This window comes from Trachypithecus francoisi, unplaced genomic scaffold, assembly GCF_009764315.1.
Source record: "Trachypithecus francoisi isolate TF-2019V2 unplaced genomic scaffold, Tfra_2.0 Lachesis_group8, whole genome shotgun sequence".
Classification (NCBI taxonomy): Eukaryota; Metazoa; Chordata; class Mammalia; order Primates; family Cercopithecidae; genus Trachypithecus; species Trachypithecus francoisi.
In genome coordinates this window covers 108,960,697-108,987,257 of record NW_022681473.1, presented here as the reverse complement: position 1 = coordinate 108,987,257, position 26,561 = coordinate 108,960,697, and the positions used below count along the sequence as shown (strand labels likewise).

Sequence of the window (26,561 nt, the reverse complement as noted above, 5' to 3'; positions counted from 1 at the left end):
GGAAAAGCCCGACACAAAGGGTAGATACGCTGAAGAAGTCCATGCTCACAGAGTTTGAAAAGAGGCAAAATGTATCTATGGAAGTCAGGATAGCGGATGCCTTGGGGGTTACAGTGGCTGGCTGGGGGTCTGAAAGGGGCAAGTAGGAACTGTTACACAGCCCAGGTGCTGGCTATAAGGGTGTATTCACTTCCTAAAAATTCAAAGCCATACACTTATGATTTGTGCATTTTGGGGATGATTGATATACTTTTGTGAAAATGTTTACTAAAATAATTTTAAAGGCAAACGAGATAAGCTGGCAACCACAGGGCATGCTTATCCTGAACGCCCTTGGCTCGCTCCTTTGCTATCTCTCCTGAATCACCTGGTGACCTCATGCCCTTTCCAAACACTCATCACACGCCATTCACTCTGCAGGCAACAGGAAAGCATCCGATTAATTAGTTCGTACTAAATTGTCCATGACTGATAGCGGTTCAACAGTATTAACCCGCCCTGGGGGACTTCCTTTTTAATAAAACATAATTGCTTTAACTCAAAATAGTAACTATCACCAGGCATCCGGAGCAGGAGCAAGGAGAGCTATGGGGTGGGGCTGGGGGCACTCTCCAACACCCCTCAGCTCGCTGCATGTCAGGAAGGCCCTGGGTGACGGCGGCACACAGGACTCAGGGTGCAGCGCAAGGCTTGCCAGGGAATTTGCAACTTCAAAACACAAACAGGACTCTGACCTACGCCTCTCAATTTGCATAGCTGACTCAGCGCACCTTGGGCGGTTGCAGCGTGTTTCCAAGAATTATTCAAACATCTCTCCCCTTCTGAGTGGGGAAGGGGTTGGGGTGGGATGTGCTTGGTTCCTAACCCAAGATGATCTCTGAGAAGAGTTCATGGCATGCAGAGAAGGAACCTGACCCTTTGCAGGGACCTTAACATGAGGCTTCAGCTGGGAACCCTGGGCCACTCAGCTGCCCTCCTATCTCCTCTGCCTGGAAAATGAAAAGGGGGCAAGAAGCAAGCCCCATAGCTGCTCAAGGTCCTCTGGCCTCCCTGGTCTGTATTCTCCCAGGCTTTGCTCCCCGGCTGACAAGGCAAAGTTCACCTGAAGTGCAAGGGGGACATTCGCATCTCGCTTTCCCTGGAGATGATGGATGCTCAGTCTGGCCACCTGCTCAAGCAGGTAGGCAGATCACATGCTTGGTGACTCCGTGAGCTGGGCAGGAAGACTGGCAGAGAGGAGGGAGAGAAGCCCTGGCAAGGGGAATCGCCCCCTCCTGCCCATGAGGGTCTCTTTAGAGCTCCCGCAAAGAACCTCCCACTGTCTCCGGACTCCGTTCTCTGTCTCTTTTCAGTTCCCAAATCTGCTGTCTCCAGATCACTGCGATTTCCAGACAGAGCAGCAGGTCTCCGGTCTGACAGACCCAACTCTGAGCAGGTCCCTAGAGGAACAGAGTCTCTCTGAAGTCTCTGGGGTAGGCAGGCTGGCAGGCTGCGAGAGTCTTTGGTGTCTGGGAGGGCTCTTTCCAGAAAGGCCAAGGCAAGACCCTGGCAGAAGCTGCAGAACCCTTGCGGGAGGAGAGGACTCTGTGTTATAAGCAGAGGCCTTTCAACCTGGGAAGTGGCACCACAGGATGGTGGCGGGGTGGTGTAGGGGAAGCTTTGGAATGGGGAAAGCCGTGTTTGAATGCCAGCTCCACCTCCTGTTTGCTGCAGAACTTCAGGCATAGCCCTGACACTGAGTAGGGTCTCAGTACACGTTAGTTGTCATGTTCAACAACTAACACTCTAACGAGGCTAGAGTGACAGAGAGAGTGCGTCAGGAAACACAGGGCACCAGAGGCCCCCTCTTGCCATTTATTCGGCGGCTTACAACTCGTCAGGCAGGACGCCAAGCACTTTACATACATTATCGTGCTTAATCTGCACACACACTGGGAGGCAGGTCTAAAGAGCCCCACTTTAGAGATGAGGTTCAGAAAGGTGCAGCCGCTGCTCTAACATTACACTGCACATAAGTGGAAACACCAGGATTTGAACCTACGTTTGGCCACCTCCAAGCTCTGTCCTATTAATCACTGTGCTCTCTCTCCCCAAGAGCCCTTCTCCCACCCCCACGCTCACAGATCTTCAGTTTGCATCAGCTCAGAGGTTTGCAATCGTCTTTCACACATCCCACTGGGAGATGTGCCGCAAGCAGGGTCCTTATCTCAAAAAATCTCCATGCCCAGCCACGCTTCCCTTCTGCCTATGCTTGGTTCTCCCCAGCAAACCCCCACAGTAGCAACAGGGAGATGGAGAAACCCTCCCTTCCCCCACAAGCCTCTCCTGGCTCAGGGGCCTTCTAATGTTAACACAGCCCATCCCCTTTCACCTGAGGGGACTGTTGCTTCATTTCCCTTTTTACTTAAAAAAGCCAACTCAGTACACTTTTGATGCTTCCAATTTATCTTTATTAATAAACAATAAAAGTTAAAGGCTTCTCCGGTCCCTAATTGAACACCATCAATAGCAGATGTGGCAGCCTAGCTTCAGACACAGAGCAACGTCCTGACAACGTCTAAGTCAAAGGCTTTCAAAGCAGGTGCATGTGATCACACACACATGCCCACGTGAACAGAACAAGGCCTGGGCAGCGATTAAGAGGGGCCAGCATCTGCAGGGAGTCCTCTTTATCCCAGGAAACGGCTCTCTCCGCTCCCCACAGAGAAGGCCTGAGAGTCCTACGAAGCCTGGCCCTGCACTCACTGTGTCTCAGATTTACAGGGCTCTGAAAGCCTGATATGGCCATTTCAGTACTTTAAACATGCCCATAATGATAATTACCGTGCTGATGGCACCTCATCTTAAATGAAGCTCCAGGCCAAGAAGACTCTGAACTCAATGTTACTGAACATATAATGTTCTTGGTTGACTCCACTCTTTTGTGTGGCACTGGTGGCCCTGTGGGCAGCTGCCACTCAAGGCAAAGGGCACTGAACTTAGGGTCAGATGACCAAGGTGCCATCATCTGTTTGTGCGCCTGGGAGAATCACGTGCCTTCTAAGTTTCCTCATCTGTTAAATGGGCGGTGATATAACCTGCCCACCTCGTGGCTTATTTGTGAGGGCCAAAGGAAACGATCTGTGAACTCCAAGATGGGTTAAGATGTGAGCTAGTAACAAGGTCATAGTGTCAATGGCCCCAAGCTGGGTGTTCCTCTGCAGCAGAGAAACACACTCCAGTCTCCCCAGTGGTGGAGAAAGACTCGTCCACTGAGAGCACACAGAAGCCTCTTGGGGATGCTGGTGGTCGTGCAAGGGGTTGCAGGAGATTCTCGGAATCAGGAACCCTCAGTTCTGGGGGTGCCCTTCCACCCATCCCCGGGACACGCTGTGAGTCGAGTGCTATTCCTGGAAGAGCAACGTTTTCGGCCAGATAAACAGAGCAACAAGAGCAGGAAGAAGGTGGCTGAGACAAACGGGGACAAGTGTTAGACTTCTATTTCTCACACCTGGAGCTAGCCTGGAAACAGGAAGCACAGTGAGGCCTTCGGAGGTGAGCATGGAGCTCTAAACGCCTCCAGGGTTCTCAGAGGGCATGGTCTAGCCCGATGATACAGGACAAGGAGAAGAAAGAGAGGAGGAGAAGGGGACACGGGACATGGAAGCATAAGCCCACCATGAGCTATGTTCCTTTACTCATTATCTCCATTCAGCCTTATAAAGCTATATAAGGTGGGTGTTGTAGTTTGAGGTGGCTTATAAACCATAGAAATTTATTTCTCACAGTTCTGGAGGCTGGAGGTCCGAGATCAAGGTGCGACATGGTCAGGTTCTGGTGAAGGCTCTCTTCCAAGTTGCGGAAGGCCGGCTTCTTGTACCTTCACATGGTGGAAAGAGAGAGCAAGCTCTCTGGGGTCTCTCATATAAGGGCACACATCCCATTCATGAGGCCTCCACGCCTATGACCTCCCAAAGGCTCACTTCCTAATACCATCACACTGGGGAATAGGATTCAACACACGAATTTCAAGGGGACACAAACATTCAGTCCACAGCAGTGGGTACTGTCATTCATTTCCAGATGAGGAAGCTTGGAGGAGGTAAGGAACTTGCCCCTGACTGCTGCTCAACAGTATATGATCATGCTGGACTTCGAATCTGGGATCACCTGACTCAAAGTTAGTGTTCTCATCCCCACCCCTACCAAGCTCCAAGGCTGGGGGTCTGTGGGGCAGATGGAATCCGTGTGCCTCCTACAAGCCCAGTGGTGTCGTAGGAGCTCTGGGGTAAACAGCGATTTGAGACAAGACCTTTGTCCTCAAAGGGCTTTCAGCATACTTGGAGAGACAAGCCCATGAGGCAGTCCTAATAATCAGTCCTAAATGATGAGAAAATTAGGAGTTCAAGGCAAGAATCATCTTTAAAATCCTTTCATGAAATCAGCTGGGAAGATTCTCCTGACTTCATTGCCCTCAAAGGCCTCTGTCCCCTCTCACTCCTGTCTGATGAGACATTTGTGCTGCCTACTCTCCTGGAGGCAGAGGGAGGCGGCCGCTGCTGAGCTTACCAGGCTTGTCACTCTCTCCTTGGACCCTAAGAGGCTCCCATCAACTCGGAGGCCTGGCCCTGGGTGACACATCCACCTATACTGGGCATCGATGCTTTAGTAGCATCACATTCTGGCTACTCAAAGTGTGGCCCGTGGTCAACAGCATCCATATCCTCAGGGAGCTCATGAGAAATGCAGAAACTCAGGTCCCACCCCAGACCCTAGAGTCAGCATCTGCCTTCTGACAAGACACTCAAGTAATAAAAGCTTGAGAAGCACTCGAGAATCCCCAATGAGCCACACAGCTAACACTGTCAGAACTAGAAGAGACAATGAAATGACGACAGTGATCATTACAATGAAAGAAACAAAACAGCAGACCTGTACTGAGTGCTGTGTAGGAGCCAGACACCGTGCTAAGTGCTATGTGTGCATCTCTGTTCATTCTCACAATATCCCTGAAAGGCAGGCACTAGGATTACTCCCATCCTCATACGAGAGAACTGAGGCTGAGAGACATGACCCAGCTTGTAAATGACAGAGATGGAACTAGACCCAGGACCACCAGTGCTGTGCAGCCCCACACATTCTTAACTGCCTGGCTGGAGTGCTTCTCCAAGAACCCAGAGATCACCCAGGTGCACTTTCTCATTTTACAGAAGAAAAAATAGATCCAGCAAGAGAGGGGTCTTGCCCAAGGACTCTAGAAACCCAGACTCTAGAACCCAGTCAGGACTCTAGAACCCTGGTTAGCGAACTTTCCAACACATCACGCTGTCCGACATCAGCATCCAATGGTGTTGCACGAAAGGGACAAAAACATAGTTTTGAAGTAGACTACGCTAATTTTAAATCATTTGCTCATTTGTGCTCAAAACAATATGGATTTATGGACTGTCACAGAAGCCCTCTCCCAAGAGAGTTCCCCCTTACCTGGCTCCTGAGACGGCGTCCAGCCACCCAGAGCTCAGCCCAACGCCCTTAGAAGAGGAGGCAGGTGTCTGCTTTTCTTTGCATTTCACCTTTTCCTGGCAGAGCAGGAATGGCTGGAGATGGCTGCTGCTAAGAACCATCAGCAGAACTGTTGACAGTGCAGAGCCCAGGCTGCCTCCTCTTCCCAGTGGGTGCCAGGAGCACGTGCAACCCAGAGATTCTTATTCACTGCTCTTCTTCAAGCACATTTCTATCTGCCTTCAGAAACATACCACAAAGTAGTCAGGCAGTCTTTTGTCTGAGTTAAATAGCAGGTCACAGGAGGCCTGGTTTGTCTACTCCCAAGGGACTTAGCTCTGGCACCGGGCCATGGGGCCTTCTGCTTGCCCCAGAGGCTGACAGGTAAGAGGGGGTTCAGGGTCCCCATACAGGGCAAGGCAGAGGATGACTCTGTAGCCTGCAGCCGGGCTGGGCTAGGCAGGAAGAGAGGAAATCCTCCCAGCCACTTCACTTGCAGAAGGAGCTCAGAAGGGCTCCTAGACCCTGGCTGGGAAGGGACACCTCCTGCCAGGTGCCCACGGTGCCCCTCTCTCCCCCACACAGAAATGCCAGGTGTCTTTTATCTTGGTGCTGGGTATCCTGCATCAAAGCTTTGCCAGCCCAACTGCCAGTGCAATGAAACTGGATTAGCACTAGGACAGCTGGGACAGGCCCAATCAGCAGAGAGGCCCCTGCCTTGGTGCAGACAAAATGTCAGATGCCCTAGCGGGTGGGCAGATGCCTCTGAGGGCATCACAGCCCCCTCATCTAGCAAAAGGCCAACTCCCCAGCCGCCCAGCTAGGGAGCCACTGGAAGGAAAAGGTGGCTGAAGCTGTCAATACAAAAAACAGCGGGCCTGGCAGGGAAACTTTCTGCCTAGGAGGACAATCAGAAAAGAGCAGGAGGGAAGTTGGGTTCAGTTCACACCTGCTGGAGGGGCTCTAGCTTCCTCTGCTTAGGCATAGGGGATTGGCCAGAAGCCTAAGCACACAGCCAGGTGCACATGTGGCCCAGAGGAGAGATTCAGGTGCCTTCTCATCAGAACAGGGTCAAGGTAGGGAGGGCAGGAGGACACAGTAGCAGCAACTGGAAGGCAGAAGTCGGGCAGTCGCACCAGCATGGCAGGTACGACAGTAGCTAATGTGTGTTGAAAGCGTGTGTGCTCAGAACAACCTTGGCCCTAGGTAGTTCACATTTTATTTCATTTAATCCTCAAACAACCTTAGGAGATACTGTTATTATCCTCATTTTTCAAATGAAGAAACTGAAGCTCACATAGGAAGGTGAATTGTCAAGGCCACATGGATATTTCATGGTATAGACAGGACTCAAACTCAGATCATCAACCACTGCCCTATACCAGTTTTGTTCTCAATTATGCCTCCCTCCACCTTCCCCACCTCTCCAACTTCTTCCCATCCTTCAAGGCCCAGCTCTGGGCCACCTCCTCCACAACGCCCTCCATGGCTACACCAGGCTTCCCAAAGCTCACCCAGGTCTGAATGGCTATGCCGCTCCATCAGCGGCTGCATGCCTCCTTCTGCTGCCTTGCTCGGTGGTGATTTCATCTCCCTGACTAGACTGCGAGTTCCTAGGAGGGCAGCAGACACATTCTCCACACTTGAGTGTCCTAGTACAGCATAAGGCAAGTACTGCCTGCTTAATAAATACTTTAAAAAGGAAGGGAGGGGCCGGGCGCGGTGGCTCAAGCCTGTAATCCCAGCACTTTGGGAGGCCGAGACGGGCGGATCACGAGGTCAGGAGATCGAGACCATCCTGGCGAACACTGTGAAACCCCGTCTCTACTAAAAAAAAAATACAAAAAACTAGCCGGGCGAGGTGGCGGGCGTCTGTAGTCCCAGCTACTCGGGAGGCTGAGGCAGGAGAATGGCGTGAACCCGGGAGGCAGAGCTTGCAGTGAGCTGAGATCTGGCCACTGCACTCCAGCCCCGGCGACAGAGCAAGACTCCGTCTCAAAAAAAAAAAAAAAAAAAAGGAAGGGAGGGAGGGAGGGAAGAAGGATGGATCTTTCCCTGAAACCCTCTTTACTTCACATTTATTTTTCATGGTATAAGAAAAAACAGAGAACTGAGCATGAGGTTTCTCACCCTTGCTGGAGAAGTCCCTCCGCCCTACAGGTGAAACCACGGCCATGACCTCTGGACTCACCTGGGTCCCAAGAAATTGCCTTCCTCAGGCCCCTAGGAGCTGATGTCCCTTCTGCTCCTCCACCCATCACTGAAACATGCCAGGACCCCAGGGAGGCACTGCTAACCCTTGTGTCATCATGACCATCAACTTTTCCATGGCCCTCCCTCTCTGCACAAGGCACACTTTGTCAGGAGGGCCCTCAGGAGCACAGCTCCTGGCTTCAGGGAATCTGCAATCTCCAAGGTGTGTTTTTACCCAGAGGGGTGTTTGGTGGTCAGGGAGGCCCAGGGAACACAAATAAGCATGTCAAGAGTCACATCCTTGTTTCAGCCAAGGAAAAGGGCCTTGGGCAGTGGAGGAGCCCCTTGGGCCTCCGTGGAGTCAGCTGGCACATAAGGAACCGGTGTGCTGACCATCAGTGTTCGCCACCACTAGGGCTGGCTTTCTGTCAATCACATCAGCCATGTTTCTTCAGGGCAGATCACAAGGCAAACGTTTGCATCTGTTTGCCCTACAAAGCCCTTGATATGTGAGTCTGTCATCCTCCTGATGAGCCCTGATCAAGGGAGAAAGCACTAGAAGTCCAGCAAGAGTTTTCCAGACATTGTGTGTCCAGAGCGATGAGAGCACAGCAGCTGTGGAGTCCTTGTGATTGGATCCAAACGGGGCGTTCAGGCAGAGGGACAGAGGGAATGAGCTCTGGGATGCCTAGGAGCCTACTGTTCCCCGGGGAAAGCCCGGATCAAGGTGAGCTTGACACTTGAGTACACCCTGGAAGCAGTGTCGGTGTGGCAGGAGACCAAAGGTAAGGCCAAAAGATCCTGGGTCCTAGAACGACCCTGTGTGGCTTTGAGACAGCACAACCTCTTGAAGAGTTCACCTCCCCACTCACATAAGACATGCCACTCTCTCATCTAAGGGTAGGAGAGCGCATCGGTTTCTCTCCAATAAAGTGTGTCAAGCCAGTTAAAGCAGGTAAAATGGTTCCAAGTTCTTCCTGAGGTCGCATCTAAATCATTTTAACCCATTTTCCCCTTCCCTAGCCTTCATTCTATTCCCTTGGTGGCAGAGACTTGGATCATCTGTCACCAGCACACAGAAAAGGGGCAGGGTCCATTGAAATACATGGATATAATATTTTTATGTGACTCCCCAAATCAATGAATCCTTTTTTTAAAGCATCTTTTGTTGGGGTGGGGGGACACTTTGAATCTGAAATTATTAAAGTCTTCCATCAAATTATCCTGGAGATCTCTTTCCATGAAAAGCCTTTAATTTCATCCTCCTTGATGTAATCCTACCCCAGCAGATGAAGCTGGCCTTTTATATTTCTTCAAATATTGGTCAGGTCCCTTACCAGAAGTAGCATCTGAATAGAAGAGGGACTGGGAAGCCTCCATGCATCAGAGCCTGGGGTGGGGCAGGGGTGGCCATCACTGACACCTCCCCACACTGCATCTGCCCCTGTCTCTATCCCTGATGAGTCCTTCCTCTAACACATTGCTGCCACCTGGAAGTTCTGATTCACCCAGCCAGCTGCCTACCCTCCCCACCAAACACATGGAGTTTCCACCACACCTTGGCACTCTGTTTGGAGCCGGGGGTAAGACAGGAAGAGCACACAAGCCAGCTATGACTTCTTCCCACCGAAACCCAGACCAAAATGTTTCCTCCACTGGAAAAATGAGCTATGCCCACTGAAAGAAAGAGACAGAAAGATCCAGAGAAAGAGCCACGGAAGAGCTGACTAATCAGCATCTCAGATGTGAGAAGAGGCAACAACACTTGGAATCCTTAACCCAACATGAAGTTCAGGAGGGTCTGTGAGTAAGTGACCAGCTGCTGCCTCACATCATGGCCCTTCTCTCTCCGCCTCTCCAGAGTCTGCTCTCCCCCTCTTCTGCTTCTCTCTGTGTCCCCTCTCTGGCCAGGTGCTCATTTGCCATATTCCCTCCCCACTGCCTTTGCTCTGACCTCCCTCTTTTCCTCCTTTCCCTCTTTCCTGACTGCCTTGACCAACCACTATATGACACTTAAGTCGCTCTGTCACCCAGGCTGGAGTGCAGTGGTGTGATATCGGCTCACTGCAACCTCCGCCTCCCGGTTCAAGAGATTCTCCCACCTCAGCCTCCCGAGTAGCTGGGATGACAGGTGCGTGCCACCATGACCAGCTAATTTTTGTATTTTTAGTAGAGACCGGACTTTACTATGTTGGCCTCTAACTCCTGGCCTCATGTGATCCACTTACCTCAACCTCCCAAAGTGCTCGAATTACAGGCATGAGCCACCGCCACCGGCCTTAAGTCTTATTTTTATGTTTATTTAAAATGAGGTCGCAAGATTGCCAGTCTGTAATTTTCATACCAGGTGCGTTTCATCTTCTCTAGGTCTCTCTTAAATCTCTTACATCTGCACCCCATCCCCCCAAGATAACCAAATACATGAAGGTGTCTTCATTTCTGTGTAGCTTTCTGTGCTTTCTTTCCTGGAGCAGCAGGCAGGGAGAGAAGCTGAAGGACAGGAGGTGGGGTGGGAGCTGTTTCACAGCCCTGGAAGGAAGAAACAAGGCTCTACAGTAATGCAGAAGGAGGAAGAACAAGGTTGAGAGCAATTCCCAAGGTGCTCCAGAGAATGCCCAGACTCCACGGCAGGGTACGAGACGAAGTGTCTGTCTTGCAATCGTGTCTTGCAGAGGACTTCCCTCGGTCCACTTTCTTCCCTGGGTGCCAGCTGACTCTGGGCAGGGTGCTGAGAGAGCAAGGGGTGGCCAGCAAGGAGGGGCAAGCAGGACAGCCCTCTAGGAGCACCCGCGGCTACTCAGGGTGCACAGTGGCTATGGGACAAGGAGGAGGCCAATGGGGATGGGATAGCCACCAAAGACAAACTCAGCTACAGCCTAGCTTGGGGCCAGGTCCTCTACATCTGGTTACAGGGAGGGGGCGCCAATGGAAGCCCCAACACTACTCAGAAATTTCTGCCCCACCGGGCCTCATAGGAAAGGTCCAGAAAGGCCTAGACAGTCCGCTCTTGGGCTCTCCATTGGGGTGGCCCCTGCCAAACCCCAAGGGGGCCTCAAGAGCCCTTGGTGAGAGGTTGTAGCAGTGTGATGAGGTGTTTGGATTTCAACATAATTATTGCTGTAACAATTTAATCACTTAAAAACACTATCTTGTGTTGCTCTAATGAAGAGAGAGGCTCTTTTCCATATTGTTTGTGCCATCTGTGAGCAATTTTCACATTAGCCTCTTAGAATGGCAAAATGAAGGCCAGGCAGTCATGGAGAGGGGCAGGGCGGAAAGGGGAGGAGGAAAAGGGAGAGGAAAGAGGAAGGGGAGAGAGGAGGAGGAAGGGGGAGGGCCTAGAAGAGAAGTAGCGTGCCACAGAGGGCAGCAGGGGCTCTGAGGGTCCCTGGATTGGGTGCAGGCTGCATGGTGCAGGCCTTCTGTATGCAGACCCCATCCTGTAGCCATGGAGGAGCCAGTGGATGAACACTTGACCCTCCCTTTGAGGGTACTCCACTTTCTGATGGGAAGGAATTTCCTAAATTTATGAAGAAAGTAAAGAAAGGCAAAATAGCCCAGGACAGTGATTTTTCAAACTATGGGTCACAACCCATAAGTAGGTCCATGAAACCAATTTAGTAGATTATAATCAGTGTTTTTCTTTAATGAAATAGAAGAGAATCGAAAATAACAGAAATGTCATTTCCCACTGAAAGAAATCAGGGTGACTTGGAGGAATTCCTGGTTGGGGGGCAGGAATACACAAGCCTGTGACATCTTGTGTCAGAGAGCATGGGCTCGTTCACGGACTGATGGGGTCACGCCTGAAGAGTACAGGAGGCTGGGTGCGGTGGCTCACACCTGTAATCCTAGTGCTTTGGGAGGCCAACGCATGAGGATCACTTGAGCCCAGGAGGCCAAGACCAGCCTGGCCAACATAACAAGACCCCATACTCTACCAAAAAATAAAAATAAAAAATTAGCTGGGTGTAGCCCCAGCTACTCAGAGGCTGAGCAGGGAGGATCACCTGAGCCCAGGAGGATGAGGGTGCAGTGAGCCATGATCACACCTCTGCACTCTAGCCTGGGCAACAGAGCAAGACCCTGTCTGAAAAATAATACAAAATTTAAAAGAGTACAGGGGCTGGTTCCAAGGGGTTCCTACAGGCCAAAGATGGGACAATTTGAGATGCAAAAAGAATAGTTAGGAGAACTGACTGAGATACAGTTAATCTGTAAAAAATTCACAAGACCATAACTGTAGCGGGTTAAAAGGTGACCGCCATGACCTAACTCCCAGAACATGCCAGGAAGGTAACACCCATGCAAGGTAACATCCTGGCAAAAGATGTGATTAAGTCAAAGGATCTTGAGAGGAGGAGCACACTTGGTTATCGGGGGACCCCAGGTGCACCACATGTATCCGTATGACAGACACACAAAGAAGAGGAAGGGACAGCATGACCACAGAGGCAGAGACTGCAGCAAAGACCAGACGAAGCCACCAGACGCTGGGAGAGGCACAGAATGCATTCTCTCTAGAGCCTTTGGAGGGAGCAGAGCCCTCCTGACAACTTGATTGCAGACCTCTGGCCTCCAGAATTGTGAAAGAATAAATGTCTGCTGTTTTAAGCCACCTGGCTTCTGGTCATTTGTTACCACAGCCACAGGAAACCAATACAATAATGACACTCCCACAAGAGAAAGCCACAAGCAAGGAAAATAAGAACTATCAAGGCACGGAGTACAAAGTGTTCCCATTGGATCTGCATAGATCTGTGTTTCCATTGGATATGCATAGATCTGTGTTTCCATTGGATATGCATAGATCTGTGTTTCCATTGGCTACGCATAGATCTGTGTTTCCATTGGCTACGCATAGATCTGTGTTTCCATTAGATATGCATAGATCTGTGTTTCCATTGGCTACGCATAGATCTGTGTTCCCATTGGATATGCATAGATCTGTGTTTCCATTGGATATGCATAGATCTGTGTTTCCATTGGATCTGCATAGATCTGTGTTTCCACTGGATATGCATAGATCTGTGTTTCCATTGGATATGCATAGATCTGTGTTTCCATTGGCTACGCATAGATCTGTGGACAATCAGGGTTAGGCGTGGAAAAGTATTTCTTGCTGTGAGTCTTGCTCAAAAAAATGAGAAAGGTCTGCCCAGTGGTTAAAGGCATGGCTTTGAAGTCAAACTACCCAGATAAGTGTCTCACTGCTGCCCCCTAAAGGCAATGTGACCTAGGACAAGTCACCCTCTCTAAGCCTCCAGTCTCTCTGTCTGAAAAATGGGGGTAGTAATAGTACCTAGTTCATGAGCTTGTTGTGAAGATTAAATGTACCACATCCCAGTGTTGGTGCTGGTTGCACATTTGTCACAGTTAAAAATAATAATAAGGCCGGGTGTGGTGCCTCACACCTGTAATCCCAGCACTTTGGGAGGCCGAGGTGGATGGATCACCTGAGGTCAAAAGTTTGAGATCAGCCTGGCCAACATGGAAAAACCCCGTCTCCACTAAAAATACAAATATTAACTGGGTGTGGTGGCGGGGGCCTGTAGTCACAGCCATTCAGGAGGCTGAGGCAGGAGAATCGCTTGAACCCAGGAGGTGGAGGTTGCAATGAGCTGAGATTGCACCACTGCACTTCAGCTTGGGTGACAGTGTGAGACTCTGTCTCAAAAAACAAAAATTAAAATAATAAATGACATACATAAAGACAAGCACAAGCTATACCCCATAACCATGTTAATCATTACAAAGACCCCCTTGTCCTGTCACTGTAGCTGAGAAGTCTCTAGGGATGACAGCATGTCAAAACTGACTAAAATCATGCAATCAAGTGCCTTCACTTTAGAGAGGAAGAAAATAAGGCCCAAAGAACGATGACTTAGCAAATTTACATGGTTGGTACATGCCTGAGATAAGACTAGACTCCATCTTGGAACTCCCAGTCTAAGGCGAAAGCACGCTAACCCAACTCCCATAGTCTTTCATCTGCCCATGAGGATGCCAGGACTACCACTCTTTCTGGCTCCTGATGGCCCAGACCCTTCCTCACCTCACTGCCAGGGCTCTGGGGAAGTCTTCTTTGTGTCCACTTCACAGAAAATCTCTTAGCTGCAATGCTCATTGATGAGCTGGGAGGGGGTTTCTGTTGCAATGAGTTTCCCTGCACTAAACAAGCTTACACTATCCTATTGTTACCTGTTCAAATGATTTAGATATTTCTTCCTGACAGCTCCAAGTGCCTGATTCCCTGATCCTCTCTAGCAGGGGGTCTTGCCAGCCTCCAAACACTCAGTTGATTGGAGAAAATGGACCGTGTGAAAGGCTTCACTAAGGAGAAGGTTGTCAAGATCATCCACTGACCCTGCAGATTCACCATGCCCACCCCAAGTGACCTTCCTGACCTTACCCAAGACTCAGCATGAACGTGTTCCTTTCTTACTTCACAGGGTCTTTGAGCTTGGGGTTTGTGTGTGACAAGCTGTGACCAGGGTACATGAGTCTTTGTTCTCAGCACTGAACCACCCATCCCCAAAGATTAAATAATGGCTGAGCATATAGGTTTCGGAGCCAGGCTGACTTGGGTTAGAATTAGGGCGTTTCCACTTTGTTGCTGCAGGATTGTGGGCAAGTAACTTAACTGCTCTCTGAGCCTCATCAGTAAGAGGCGGGTAATGATATCTACTTCACTGGATGGTTGTAAGGATTGAATGAGATCATATTGCAAAGGGCTGAGCATAATGCCCGGCACATCATGCATGCCTAATAAATAGTGTCTGGTAGTCATCGAGGAAATAATAGTGGTGGTGGGGGTGGTAGCGGTACTAGTAATAATATTACAATAACTGATGTGATTGGAGCTAAATACTAATAAATGTTTATTTAAAAAATTAAACCAGAACTTCTCCACAAGGCTATGAAAAGCTATATTAAAAGCTTTCCCAGGCCAGGTGTAGTGGTTCATGCCTGTAATCCCAGCACTTTGGGAGGCCAAAGCAGGAGGATCCCTTGAGCCCAGGAGTTTGAGACCAGCCTGGACAACATAAGGAGACCCCATCTGTATTAGTCTGTGCTCATATTGCTATAAAGAAATACCTGAGGGCTTTTTTCCATCCACCATCTGCGGTGGAGCCGCCACCAAAATGCAGATTTTCATGAAAACCCTTACGGGGAAGACCATCACCCTCGAGGCTGAACTCTCAGATACGATAGAAAATGTAAAGGCCAAGATCCAGGATAAGGAAGGAATTCCTCCTGATCAGCAAAGACTGATCTTTGCTGGCAAGCAACTGGAAGATGGACGTACTTTGTCTGAGTACAATATTCAAAAGGAGTCTACTCTTCATCTTGCGTTGAGACTTCGTGGTGGTGCTAAGAAAAGGAAGAAGAAGTCTTACACCACTCCCAAGAAGAATAAGCACAAGAGAAAGGAGGTTAAGCTGGCTGTCCTGAAATATTATAAGGTGGATGAGAATGGCAAAATTAGTCGCCTTCGTCGAGAGTGCCCGTCTGATGAATGTGGTGCTGGGGTGTTTATGGCAAGCCACTTTGACAGACATTATTGTGGCAAATGTTGTCTGACTTATTGCTTCAACAAGCCAGAAGACAAGTAACTGTATGAGTTAATAAAAGACACGAACTAACAAAAAAAAAAAAAAAGAAAAGAAATACCTGAGGACAGGGAGGCAGCTGAGGGTGGGGGAGTGGCCCTGGAATAGGGGCTGTGGCCGTACATGGGGACTGGGCTATGGTAGCTACGGGGTGGTACATGGGGACTGGGCTGTGGTGGCTCCTCGAGCTGGGGCAGAAAAAGAACTCTGGGAAACTACCAAAGCTCCTGAGGAAGCAAAGTAGAATTTCAGAAGAACAAAATGGATGGCAAGGAGAAAACCTATGGTGGCTATGAAGGTCCTGATGCCATGTACGTCAAATTGGTATCATCTGATGGCCATGAATTTATTGTAAAAAGAGAACATGCATTAACATCAGGCATGATAAAGCCATGTTGAGTGGCCCAGGTCAATTTTGCTGAAAACAAAACCAATGAGGTCAGTATTAGAGAGGTACCTTCACATGTGCTATCAAAAGTATGCATGTTATTTTACATACAAGGTTCGCCACACTAACAGCTCCACCAAGATTCCCAAACTCCCAATTGCACCTGAAACTGCACTAGAACTGCTGGTGGCTGCAAACTTCCTAGATTGTCAAATAAAATAAATTATAATACACTGTTAACTCTTTTCAGTTTTTTTTTTTTTTTTTTTTAAGAAATACCAGAGACTGGGTAATTTATGATGAAAAGAGATTTAATTAGCTCACAGTTCTGCAGGCTGTACAGGAAGCACAGTAGCATCTGCTTCTGGGGAGGCCTCAGGAAACTTACAATCATGGCCAAAGGCAAAGGAGGAGCAAGCACTTCACATGGCCATAGCAAGAGGAAGAGTAAGGGAGGTGCCATTCACTTTTAAACAACCAGATCTCATGGGAACTCACTCACTGTCATGAGAATGGCACCAAGAGGTAAATCCGCCTCCACGATCCAATCACCTCCCACCAGGATCCCCCTCCAACAATGGGTATTACAGTTCCACTTGAGATTTGGGCAGACACACAGCTTCAAACCATATCATTTCACCCCGACCCCTCTTCAATCTGATGTCCTTCTTATACTGGAAAATATAACCATGACTCCCAAACAGTCCCCCAAAGTCTTAACTCATTCCAACATTAACGCAAAAGTTCAAAGTCTCATTTGAGACAAAGGGAGTCTCTTCTGCCTATGAGCCTGTAAAATCAAAAACAACTTAGTTATTTCCAAGATGCAATGGGGGTATAGGCATTGGGTAAAAACTCTCATTCCAAAAGGGAGAAATAAGTCAAAAGAAAGGGACCATAGCCCCCATTCAAGTACGAAATCCAGCAGGATAGTCATTAAATCTTAAATCTCCAAAATAATCTCCTTCAACTCCATTTCTCACATCCAGGACATACTAGTGCAAAGGGTGGGCTCCCAAGACCTTAAGTAGCTCTGCTCTTGTGGCTCTGCAGGGTTCAGTCCCCACAGTGGATTTCAAGGGCTGGAGTTCAGTGCTTGCAGCTTTTCCAGGCACAAAGTACAAGCTGCTGGTGATCTACCATTCTGGGGTCTGCAGGACAGTGACCCTCTTCTCACAGCTCCACTAGGCAGTGCCCTGTGTGGGGGCTCTAACCCCACACTTCCCCTTCGTACTGCTGCACTGGTAGAGGTTCTCCATGAGGGCTCCACCCCGGCAGCAAGCTTCTCCCTGGACAAATAGGCTTTTCCATACATCCTCCAAAATCTAGACAGAGGCTCCCAAGCCTCAACTCTTGCACTCTGTGCACCCGCCAGCTTAACATCACATGGAAACCACCAAGGCTTATGGCTTGTACCCTCTGAAACTGTGGTCCAAGCTGCACCTGGGCCCCTTTGAGCCTCAGCTGGAGCTGGAGTGTAGGCTGTAGAGAACAGTGTCTTGATGCTGTGCAAGGCAGCAGGGCCCTGGACCTGGCCCATGACACCATTATGTCCTCCTAGGCCTCTGGGCCTATGATGGGAGGAGCTGCCACTATGGTCTCTGAATGCCTCAAAGCCTTTTCCCCATTGTCTTGGCTATTAGCCCTTGGCCCCTTTTTACTTATGCAAATTTCTACAGCCTGTTTGAATTCCTCCCCTTAAAATGAGCTTTTCTTTTGTACCACATGACCAGGCTGCAAACTTTCCAAAGTTTCATGCTCTGCTTCTCTTTTAAATATAAGCTGCAGCTTTAAGTAATTTATTTGTCTATACATATGAGCATAGGCATTAGAAGCAGTCAGGTAACATCTTACATGCTTTGCTGCTTAGAAATTTCTTCCACCAGATACCCTAAATCATCATTCTCAAGATCAAAGTTCTACAGATCCCTAGAACAGGGACACAAGGTAACCAGGCTCTTTGCTAACACATAGTAAAAGTGACCTTTTACTCCAGTTCCCAATAAGTTTCTCATCTCTATCTGGACACATACTTAGCCTGGCTATCTCTGTTCATATCACTATCAGCATTTGGGTCACAACCATTCAAAAAGTCTCTAGGAAATTCCAAATTTTCCCTCATCTTCCTGCCTTCTGCTGAGCCCACCATACTCTCCCAACCTCTACTTATTACCCAGTTCCAAAGTCGCTTCCACATTTTCAGGTATCTTTATAGAAATACCCCACTCCTGATACCAATTTTCATTATTAGTCCATTCTCACATTGCTATAAAGAAATATTTGAGACTCGGTAATTTATGATGAAAAGAGATGTTACTGGCTCACAGTTCTGCAGGCTGTACAGAAAGCATAGCAGTATCTGCTTCTGGGGAGGCCTCAGGAAACTTACAGTCATGGCCAAAGGCAAAGCAGGAGTGAGCACTTCACATAGCCGGAGCAGGAGGAAGAGTAGGGGAGGTGCCACACACTTTTAAATGACCAGATCTCATAAGAACTCATTCACTATCACAAGAATAGCACCAAGAGGGAAATCCATCTCTATGACCCAATCACCTACAACCAGGCCCCACTGATCCAAATGATACCACTGTCTCTACAAAAATTTTCAAAATTAGCCAGGTGTGGTGGCACATGTCTGTAGTCTTAGCTCCTCAGGAGGCTGAGATGGGAGGATCATTCAGATCTGGGAGGCTGAGGCTGCAGTGAGCTGAGATTGTGCCATTGCACTCAAGCCTGGGCAACAGAGTTAGACCCTGTCTCAAAAAAAATAAATAAATAAATAAATAAATAATAAAAAAGCTTTCCCCAGTCATGAATCATTATTCTTCTTAGTCAGCTATTCATCCAGCCCTTATTTATTAACCACCGACTAAGTGCCAGGTACCTAAGCTAGGTACTAAGAAAACAATGGAAAGCAAACCAGACATAGCCCTGCTTTCATAGAGCTGACTGGGGTTCTTAACCTTAACCTTTTGCGAGACAAAAGACCATTCTGAGACTCTGGTGGAAGGTTTCATGCTCTTGCTCAGAGAAACACACATCACTACATACACAACACTTTGCCAACAGTCACAGGGCTCAGAAAGGTTCCCCAGGAGAACCCCTGTCCTAAGTGAACTTTTTGCTGCAGTTACAGCTGTCCACTGCCATCCTGGAACCCTCTTTGATCATTGTATCAGAGGCTTTTAAGCCTCTTAAAAAGTCCCCTTTAGCAGAGGGGACTTTAAGAAATCCCAGGGGAAAAGCCCAATTAAAAACTGCTTGATGCACAGGGGGTACTGGAATCACTTGTACAGGTAATTGTAGTGTATTATAAGCTTGTTTGGTTCAAGGAAAGCTCACTGGTTCATTGCCTGAGACAAAAGGGTTATCTTGTAAAATCTGAGCAGCCCACTCCCATATCTGAAATCTGTGTGCTCCCTCAAGGTCTTGATGTGGTTTCATGTGCTGATCTTTGCTTTTCTGACACCTTTGGAGGGGCCTGGTGCCTCGTGCATGCCTATCTCCAATCCCTCTGCTGCCCTCTCAACATTCTGCATCCCTTTCTGGCCACCATGGCCAAAGCACTTTGGCCACGAGGCCCTATAGGGCCAACTTCCTATTCCATCCGTCCTGGCTGAATAGCCTAGGGTCAAATCTTCCAGACCAAAGTATCCAGTTTCCATCTGAAAATAATGGCTCTCTAAGGAACATATCTGTCACGGCCAATTTGAAAGAACAATCTAATTGGCTCTTCCTCAGGACCCCTTATGAAAGCTCCATTCTCTACTGCTGCCTTTATGACTGAGCTCCAGTTAAGGTGCACCTGGGGATCTCTTAGTAAAGGGATTACTGACCCACAAGCTGGGTCACAATCCATCATGGCCCATTTTACAGGCCCCTCTGCTCCTGGGGCTGGACCAGACTCCATGGCTCAAATATGGCTGAGTCCACAGCCCTCTTCCCCATCCCCACCATGCACCAATTCCCAAGTTCTTCCCTCTGCCCCCTCCCCACTCCCACAAAGATGTAAGGCCAAGGATTTTAAGAAGTGCCTAGGACTGGCAGAGTCCAAGGTCTCTTGGACTGATCTAATGTAATGGATCCCGGGTGCTTGACCTGTCAGCCAGCAGACAGCTGGGTCCTGGAGGAGACAACCCTCTGAAATCAGCTGGTAACCCTCTGCCCTCTTTGTAACCCAATTCCTGCTTCTCCCCAACTCCTGGGATTTCAGGCCGGGAAGGGATACTAGATCCCATCACTTAGCAGTTGAGGACACTAGGCCCAGAGAAGAGAAGTACAAGGACACATAAGCAGTGAGTGAGACTGAAATCAAGATATCCTGGCTCCTACTCCAGAGCTCTTCAACTGTCAGATTAAAATGAAAACTCAGCACCCAGTTAAAGAGGATCCTGGGGATCCCCTGCCCACAAGCTGCAATCACAAAGTCTGATGGCAAAGTCACGTACCAGGCCCTATGGGCAGGAAGCATGCCAGCCAAGCCCAGTAGGTAGAATGCATTACTGAGAGGTGTCTAGGGACTCCCTGGGACAAAAAGACTGACAAGTCAAGAGCTGGCATGGCTGGGCTTCCTGGAATAGAGAAGAGAGCCAGAGCCCGGGCAGCTGCCAGGCCCTGCCAGGCAGAGACAAATTCATCAAAGGGTGAGGGGCTACGACATTCCTCTGAGTCTGACTTAAAGGCAGCTTCCATCCATCAAGGCCCAAGTACCCTTCAATCTGTAGTCGTGGGGCATAATTAATGGGCTTTTAGTTGGACTGAATCTTATTTTTGGTATCTATACAAAGGAGGCCCACAGAAGTAGCCCACCCAGCCTGCTCAATGCTTAGTGAAGTGCCATTTGGTAGAACCAAGCTCTCAGACGGTGAGCACAGCCAGGAAAGATGGTATGGTACTGGGTTCAGGGCCTCAATCAGCCTCCTACAAGCTGCATAAACTCACTTAACCACTCTCCGCCTCAGTTGCCTCAAATGGAAAATAAGAATAACAACACCTTCTTCATGGGATATCAAAAGGACCAAGATGAGATATGCAGAAAAAGCACCTAGCATGGTGCCTGACACAAAGGAAACCCATGATGAACGCGTATTTGCTTCAGGTTTTTTTTTTTTTTTTGAGATGGAATCTCATTCTGTCGCCCAGGCTGGAGTGCAGTGGTGCGATCTCTGCTCACTGTAAGCTCCGCCTCCCGGGTTCACGCCATTCTCCTGCCTCATCCTCCCGATGACCTGGGACTACAGGCGTCCGCCACCAGGCACAGCTAATTTTTTGTATTTTTAGTAGAGATGGGGTTTCACTGTGTTAGCCAGGATGGTCTCGATCTCCTGACCTCGTAATCCGTCTGCCTCCACCTCCCAAAGTGCTGGGATTACAGGTGTGAGCCACCATGCCCAGCCAACTTACAGTTTTAATAAATCAGATCACTATCAGTGCCTTCAAGAAATAAAAATTGCAAAAATGCTCCTAGAACCTGAGGGTAGCTGGCATGTACATCTGAGTGGGGTTATGGCCACAAGAGCTGTCTTCACTGCAATGGCCAAGCCTGGGTCTAGGATGCAGTAGTTCAGATTGGCCAGGAGCAGCCATGGGGCCATGTCCACTTCTCTCACACTTACTGATCTGTGGCCCTCCAGATGCAGGCACCTCGGGCTCACCCAAGAACTTTCTGGTCTCTGGAGCTCATGTAGCCCGTGCACGTGGGATAGACCCCGAGTGCTAGACCCTAGCTAGTGGCCAAGGAGCCGCCTGCCCTCAGGAGGCTCCATACTCTCCCACTGTGCCCCGGTGGGATTGGGCCCCGGGTGGCCACAGTTTTATGGTCTTCTTTCCGTTCCCTGTCTCACTTCTCCACTCTTCTATGAGGCAAATGAGTGCACTTTTAAAAACCCATAACCCCCTTTTTATGTGGCTCCCAGGACCACCAACTACATAACCACCTGCACTTACTTCTCTCTTCACTTGGGGTCTGCTTCTGGGGGAGCCACGCCTACATGGGGGGCAGGCCAGGCACTGCACTGAGGGCCTGTCCCCATCACTGCCCGCAGGGAAGGCTCACAGAAGGAAGCGAGAGAGGATGCAGGCAGAGCTTTCACATGCAGAGGGGTGGGAACAGAGGCGAGGGTGAACCAACTGGTAACTCAGGGTTAAGACCAAACTCCTGGGAGAAAACAGATTGTCCATTGCTGAGTCAAAACAGAACAGTGTGTCTTTGAGTTCACAGATTCCCCATTTCTAGGCTATAGTGGGGCTGGCAACTTTGCCAGAAGGATTATCAGGACAATTTTTAAATGCTTTAGCATCCTGAGACAGAGAGCAGGGCAGTGTGCGGAAAGCTCACCCTGCACCTGACTCTGGGCTCTTAAATCCTTCCCAGGACCACACAGATGCTCCTGCAGAGCTCAGGAGCTTCCCTGCCCCAGGACCTGGAGCCACCTTCCAACCAAGAATAGAATCACAGCATTTCTGGGATGGAAAAACACGGAGGGCATCTCCTCCAAGCCTCGTCTGAGGCATGAATGCCTGCACATCATGTCTGCAGCACCTTCGAAGGGAGCATGAACAATGTGTGCACATGCACACACGCAAACACATGCACACTCCATGTGCTGCCCTGCATTCTCGGTCAATCCCCCCAGTGCTATTTGCCTTGTACAACACATGCACACATCAGCCCCACACAGATTAAGGGGATTAGCTCTTATCAAGAGTTTTGTATCTCCAAAGCTCTTCCCAAAATCAGCTAATTAAGCAGACAGTCCCTCTTCCCTCGGCTAAAGAGTATAGAAAGCACAGGACAAGAATTGACAAGACCTGAGTGCTAGTCCCACTGTGGGGGCATGCCTTCTTGTACAAGACACAGAGAAGCAGGAAGCAGTTACTATGATACCCCACACAACAGAAGAAGAAACAGAAAGTGTAAGGAACTTACCCAAGGCCAATCAGCTAAGAAGCAGCTGGGCTCAGCTGTGAACTTTGGTCTCGCCAACTCCAGAACTCGAGCTCTCTGAGTTACGACTACAAACGGATATTAGTGATCATCCTCATTCTCACCGGCCAAGACACCAATGGCAGAGACCAGCCCTCCAGCCTCAAATGGCTCTTTATTCCAGCATCCCTACCTCACACACAGAGCCCTGCTTAATATGAGGGTCATTGGTTAGAAATGCTTTTTTCTCACACACACACCCGGGTTTGCACCATGTGCTCGTGACCCTGCTCCCCTACCCACCTCACTTCTCTTTGTCCCTGTGTTCCCTGCCCCGCTCAGGGCTCTACATATGGTGGAAGCTCAGAGCTCTGGTATGGCCTCAGTCTGACCCACCCAGAGTGAGCAGGGAGAACTCTCCTGTCATAGACCAAGCCCCAAAACCAGTTCCCATCTACCACAAAGCAGCCCGATAATGAGGGCTACATTGACAACTTCTAGTGTCAAGTCTAATAATTCCCTTTAACTGAGATCTTTTGCCTTCAATGAAGTCATCAGTGGCTGTCAGGAAATGATCAGAAAAACCCTTTGGATTTCCACCTGTCATGGGGAATCGCACATGCTATATGTTTCATCATAGGGACTCAGGCTTAGTCAATTCTTTCAAATGTTAGCACCCCTTAACAAGGCTAATAAGATTTTTTTTTTGCCTCAAAAGTCTTAATAGGATAGAAAATTTAAGCTAATCAATCAGTAATTAATTACCCATTAAATTATCTGCCCAGTATTATGAGGACACATAAGTATTTAGTAAAATCCTTGCTCTCATGGAATGTAGAATGTATAATGAGAAAAACTAGCATTACAAAGGGATAACAGCTGAACAGGCTTCTACACTACAAATATAGTAGGAAATCTATCATTCATTCATTCAGCAAAGTACGATTTAAACTGTACCAATGGTAAAGTCTACTATAGATGGACACCATGGTGGTTCACGGGAGGGCGAGTTGTCCCACAGGGATAGATACGAGGTGTATCGCAAAGGAAATACATCACATAAGTGATTACATGACAAGGTAAAGTATGACAAGCATGTTAGGAGAAGAATGAATTAAGTATTACAGGAGCGGTACAGAAAAGATGGAATTACTAGGGAAGGCTTTGTGGAAGCAGCAGGACTTGAGTTACCATCGGCCCTGCAAGGAAGTAAGGTAGGTCACCGACTCTCCGTCACTAGGAGGGGGTGCCCTCAACCCGAAAGCACAGCACTCTCTGCACTGCACAAAAGAACTCAGGATTCATCTTGAGAAATTAGAAGCTGGCAGGTTCACATCCACTGGCTTCATCCCAGGTGGGGCTCACCAGGCCTGGAGTTAGAGCACTCATCCATCCAATGAACATTCAGGAACACTGATGCTGAGGAGGAAGGTAGGAGGCACAGTCTCCGCCCCCACTGAGAAACAAGCAAACTCTACCAACGAGAGATGGATGAAGGGTTATATCACACACAAGAGGGTGCTGAACCGAGATCAGGATAGTGGGCAGTGAGGGATTATGCACGGAGGAAGGGTGACTAAAATGAATCTTGAAGAACAGATGAGAGCTGGGTGTGCAGGCTGCAGCCATGAAAGCAAATCATGATGATAACAGTAACAATTGTCATATACCATTATCACCATTTTTTGAGCACCTTCCTTGTCTTTTGCCAGAAACTGGACTTGGTATTTCACACACACACATGCATGCATGCAGACACGCACATGCTAATGCTAATCAATTTTTAGTGTGTGTGTTTAGGATGCAAGTGATCCTTACAATTTTACTACATATTAAATATTATTGTTCCTCTTTGACAAATGGAGACATTAAGGCCCAGAGAGATGAAACCACTTTCTCACAGCCACACATCCAGTAATCAGCAGAACTAAGATTCAAATCTCTCTATATCCTATCTGCTATTCCACACTCTGCAGCTACCGGGTGGAGTTCCTGTGTGGCCTCCTGGACAAATGGGCCAAGCGAGTCATTGAGGGGCCAGAGTCCCCAGATCTCTGCACCCCACTGTAGAGTCCCAGAGGCTCAATGAAGGTGAAGTGATCCTCTCCTGGTTCTACCTCCAGCTGTCAGTCCAAATCAAAGTCTTGTCCACTCACTGGGTCTTGGTTTCCTGTTGAAAACGACAGGACATGGGCTAGATGTTCTTTCAAGGCCCTTCCTGAGCTGACATTCTGAGACTCTGTGGTTCTCATGTAAAAGGCCTGAGCACCAAAATGGAACCCGGTCAGAGGGTTTCCAATCAACATGCTTTGCTTGCACCCAGGCTTGTGACTCACTAGGCATAACCTGTAGCAAGGATCCCCTTGCTGGGGAGGGGGACCTCCCTAGGGCAGAATGGGCAAATCCCAGAGTTCCTGAAGCTCAAGACACTGCAGGCATTTCCTATTTCCTGAGTCCTTCCTTCACCTCTCCTATCCTGTTGTTCCTTTGAAAACTTAGAGTGAGCTCCGCAGACCACAAAGAACATGCTGCACTGTCTTCCGGGCATGCCACTCCTGAACGACAGTGTCCCCTACCATCTGGTCTCTCACAGACTCCAAGCCCCCCGGCCCACTGTGCGCTCCACCCTCCACTCCAGCTGCCTGCACCAGTCCCAAGACAGGTGAGAGAGCTCATCAGCAGAAGCCATGAAACCAGACACCGTCCCTGCACCCACCCCTCCCGGCCACACACAGCCATGTTACGTGTTCCGAGGCTTAGGGGGCTGGCATCCAGGAGCACTGCACACAAGAATAAACAATCTCATCTCTGAGTGTCTATTTTGTCTTCATTATGCCACTGTGAAGGTGTTAATATACAACTTACAACATTAATCACCCCTCTAACTTCCAAATGCTAAATGCATCATTAACATTCATGTTTTCTTCAATTACTTGGCTGTTCTGGGGGAAGGGAGCAAATCAGCTCCTCACTGAGTCCCTCTCCTGTGGAAGGCTCACAGATTATCATAGGCAGTCCAGGCCTCTACCTGTACTGTGGAGATGGGAGACTCCTGCTCCCAGCATCGCCATAAAAACAAAGCGAGACCAAGAAGTGAGAGAGAAGAGAAAGTGGATGGGATGGAAGGAGGGATTCTCACAGGGAGGAATCACATGCACATCAAAGGCTCACAGAGACCAATCGGTCTAAACTCTGCATTTCATAAATGAGAGGACTGAGGCTCAGAGAGGGGAAGTGACGTGCCCAAGATCAAACAGCAGGTTAGTGGAGAGAGCCGAGGAAAGGAGGGATACGAAAACCAAGTGTAGAAGAGGAAAGAAAAAGCAGTAGAAGGAAAAGGGGGTAGAACACAGGTCCATTAAGATGTGCAGGCTGGGCGTGCGGCTTACGCCTGTAATCCCAACATTTTGGGAGGCCGAGGCAGGCGGATCACCTAAGGTCAGGAGTTTGAGATTAGCCTGGCCAATATGGTTAAACCCCGTCTCTAATAAAAATACAAAAATTAGCCAGGCAGGTGGCATACGCATGCAGTCCCAGCTACTCAGGAGGCTGAGGCAGGAGAAACGCTGGAACCCGGGAGGCAAAACTCTGTCAAAAAAAAAAGATGTATGAAGATGGGGAAAAAGGGAAAGCAAAGAGGAAAAAACAAAGGTAGGGAAAGCTACCTTTGGGAAAGGGGAAAGGGGTAAAAAAATCTTAAACAGCCAGGAGTGGAGGCATGTGACTATGGTCCCAGCTACTTGGGAGGCTGAGGCAGGAAGATCACGGGAGCCCAGGAGTTTGAGGCCACTCTGGGCAACACAGCAAGACAGCAAAAACAAACAGTTCTAAAAAAGAAATCTGAAACAGATGCAAGCCCAGAACTGTCTTTGACTGCACCCCCACCAGCCTGCACCCAGATCCCTGAGGTGGGAGAGGCTGGGGGAAGAAGAGTAAACTCTGAGAAGGACCAAACAGGCCC

The 26,561-nt window shown here is 48.9% G+C and overlaps 1 protein-coding gene and 1 pseudogene across 1 annotated transcript; both read left to right on the top strand.

Moving 5' to 3' along the window:
* The first annotated feature begins 14,782 nt into the window (after positions 1-14,782).
* Positions 14,783-15,336, top strand: LOC117080264 (ubiquitin-40S ribosomal protein S27a-like). The gene has a single exon (XM_033205141.1). It carries the CDS (start codon positions 14,820-14,822, stop codon positions 15,288-15,290), a length of 471 nt encoding a protein of 156 aa, XP_033061032.1. The 5' UTR covers positions 14,783-14,819; the 3' UTR covers positions 15,291-15,336.
* Positions 15,337-15,548: 212 nt separating this feature from the next.
* On the top strand, positions 15,549-15,897 carry LOC117081373 (annotated as a pseudogene).
* The last annotated feature ends 10,664 nt before the right edge of the window (positions 15,898-26,561 follow it).

Excerpts from the sequence above, each read along its gene's own strand:
- LOC117080264 (XM_033205141.1), top strand. The coding sequence starts at position 14,820 with ATGCAGATTTTCATGAAAACCCTTACGGGGAAGACCATCACCCTCGAG.